General features: G+C 57.1%; 1 protein-coding gene across 1 annotated transcript in view; it reads left to right on the top strand.

The window, feature by feature from the left end:
* LOC111145675 (melanoregulin) overlaps positions 1-1,287 on the top strand; it is a 65,230-nt gene continuing 63,943 nt past the window's right edge. The window contains exon 1 of the mRNA XM_022500766.1: positions 1-265. Within this exon, the coding sequence (XP_022356474.1) occupies positions 171-265 (95 nt within the window). The 5' untranslated portion in view covers positions 1-170. The remainder of the gene's footprint in view (positions 266-1,287) is intronic.

Below are 1,287 nucleotides of genomic sequence, written 5' to 3'. Positions count from 1 at the left end.
GGCCTCGCCCGAGTCCCCGGCCACGGCGTGATGCGCACGGACCGGCCCGCGACGCCCGGGCCGCCACTGTCCCCGCACCTGGACGCCGGCCGGGTGGCCGCGCCCCAGCCGCGCTCGCTCGCCGCCGCGGCCGTGTCCCAGTGTGCCGGCGCCGGGGCACCTCGCTCCCCATGGGGCCGCGGGACTGGCTGAGGACCGTGTGCTGCTGCTGCCCGTGCAGGTGCCTGGAGGAGCCCGCCGCGCCGGAGAAGGAGCCCCTGGTCAGGTGGGTGCGCGTCCCGGGCCGCGATCTGGACTTCCGTGGCCGCGGCCGGCGGCGCGGAGCCGGGTACCCGTGTGCCCGTCCGAGCCGGGGAGGGGGCCTCGCTTCACGGTCGCACCGAGGCGCCCACTCAGTCCCTCGGCCTCCGCCTGGAGATCCTGTCCCTTGGGTAGGATTTTTGTCCGCGAGCGCAAACCTCCGGAGGCGCGGGAGACCCAGATGGACGCCCGCGGGAAGCGCCAAGGGAAGCGCGGGAGAGAAGTTGGCGTCCGGGTCCGTCTGGAGGATCTGCGGAGACCTTGTATTTAATAGGCGTATTTCAGTGTAAAGACGATTGTGCGTTTCTAGTTTGTCCAGGAGAAAAGTTGGGTACGGTGCCTTCAGTTTTATTACCAAAGAAAGACAATTATAAGTGACTGAGCCCAGGTAATATTTTTCACATTAAAAAAAAAATGCTTATTTTCTGTAGGGACAGCCTGTTCACTAGGATGTTGACTCATTACAGGTTCGGTTAGGAAGTGTGAGGAAATGGAACCCAGGCTGGCAGTGAGTGCGCTTAGTGGCTCAGTGGAAGGGGCCTTGTTAAGCAATTATTTTTGTACCTTCGCCGTGATGAAATGAGGGTTCCATTAGGTCACGCCTAGGGGGTAGTTTCTTATGAAACCTGCAGCTAACATGATAAAGTTTTCCTAAGTTTGCAAAAGCATGATTTACCTTTTCTTACTCGGTCAAGTCCAAACACTTCCCTTAACTTATGAGGTCTTACGTAACCCCTTACTGCCTGTCCACTCTTATTTTCCAGTATATTAAATACTGTGCACTCCTTGATTTAATCAGACAGGCATCCTTGCTGTTCTAGGGACAATTCAACCTTCTTATTTCCCCCAAGCTTGCCTCAAGGAATGACCTTTATCCTTCCTTCCTGCCTTCCCCCCAACCAGCTAAATGCTGGTTCTCAAGCACACCGCCCCCCCCCCCCCCCTCTTTCAGATGAGGAAATTAAGGCAGAAATAAGTTTCATAATT

Source organism: Enhydra lutris, unplaced genomic scaffold (genome assembly GCF_002288905.1).
Source record: "Enhydra lutris kenyoni isolate GAN:26980312 unplaced genomic scaffold, ASM228890v2 scaffoldscaffold1, whole genome shotgun sequence".
Taxonomy (NCBI): Eukaryota; Metazoa; Chordata; class Mammalia; order Carnivora; family Mustelidae; genus Enhydra; species Enhydra lutris.
The sequence above is the reverse complement of the archived record's forward strand: the minus strand, read 5'-3'. Positions and strand labels throughout refer to the sequence as shown.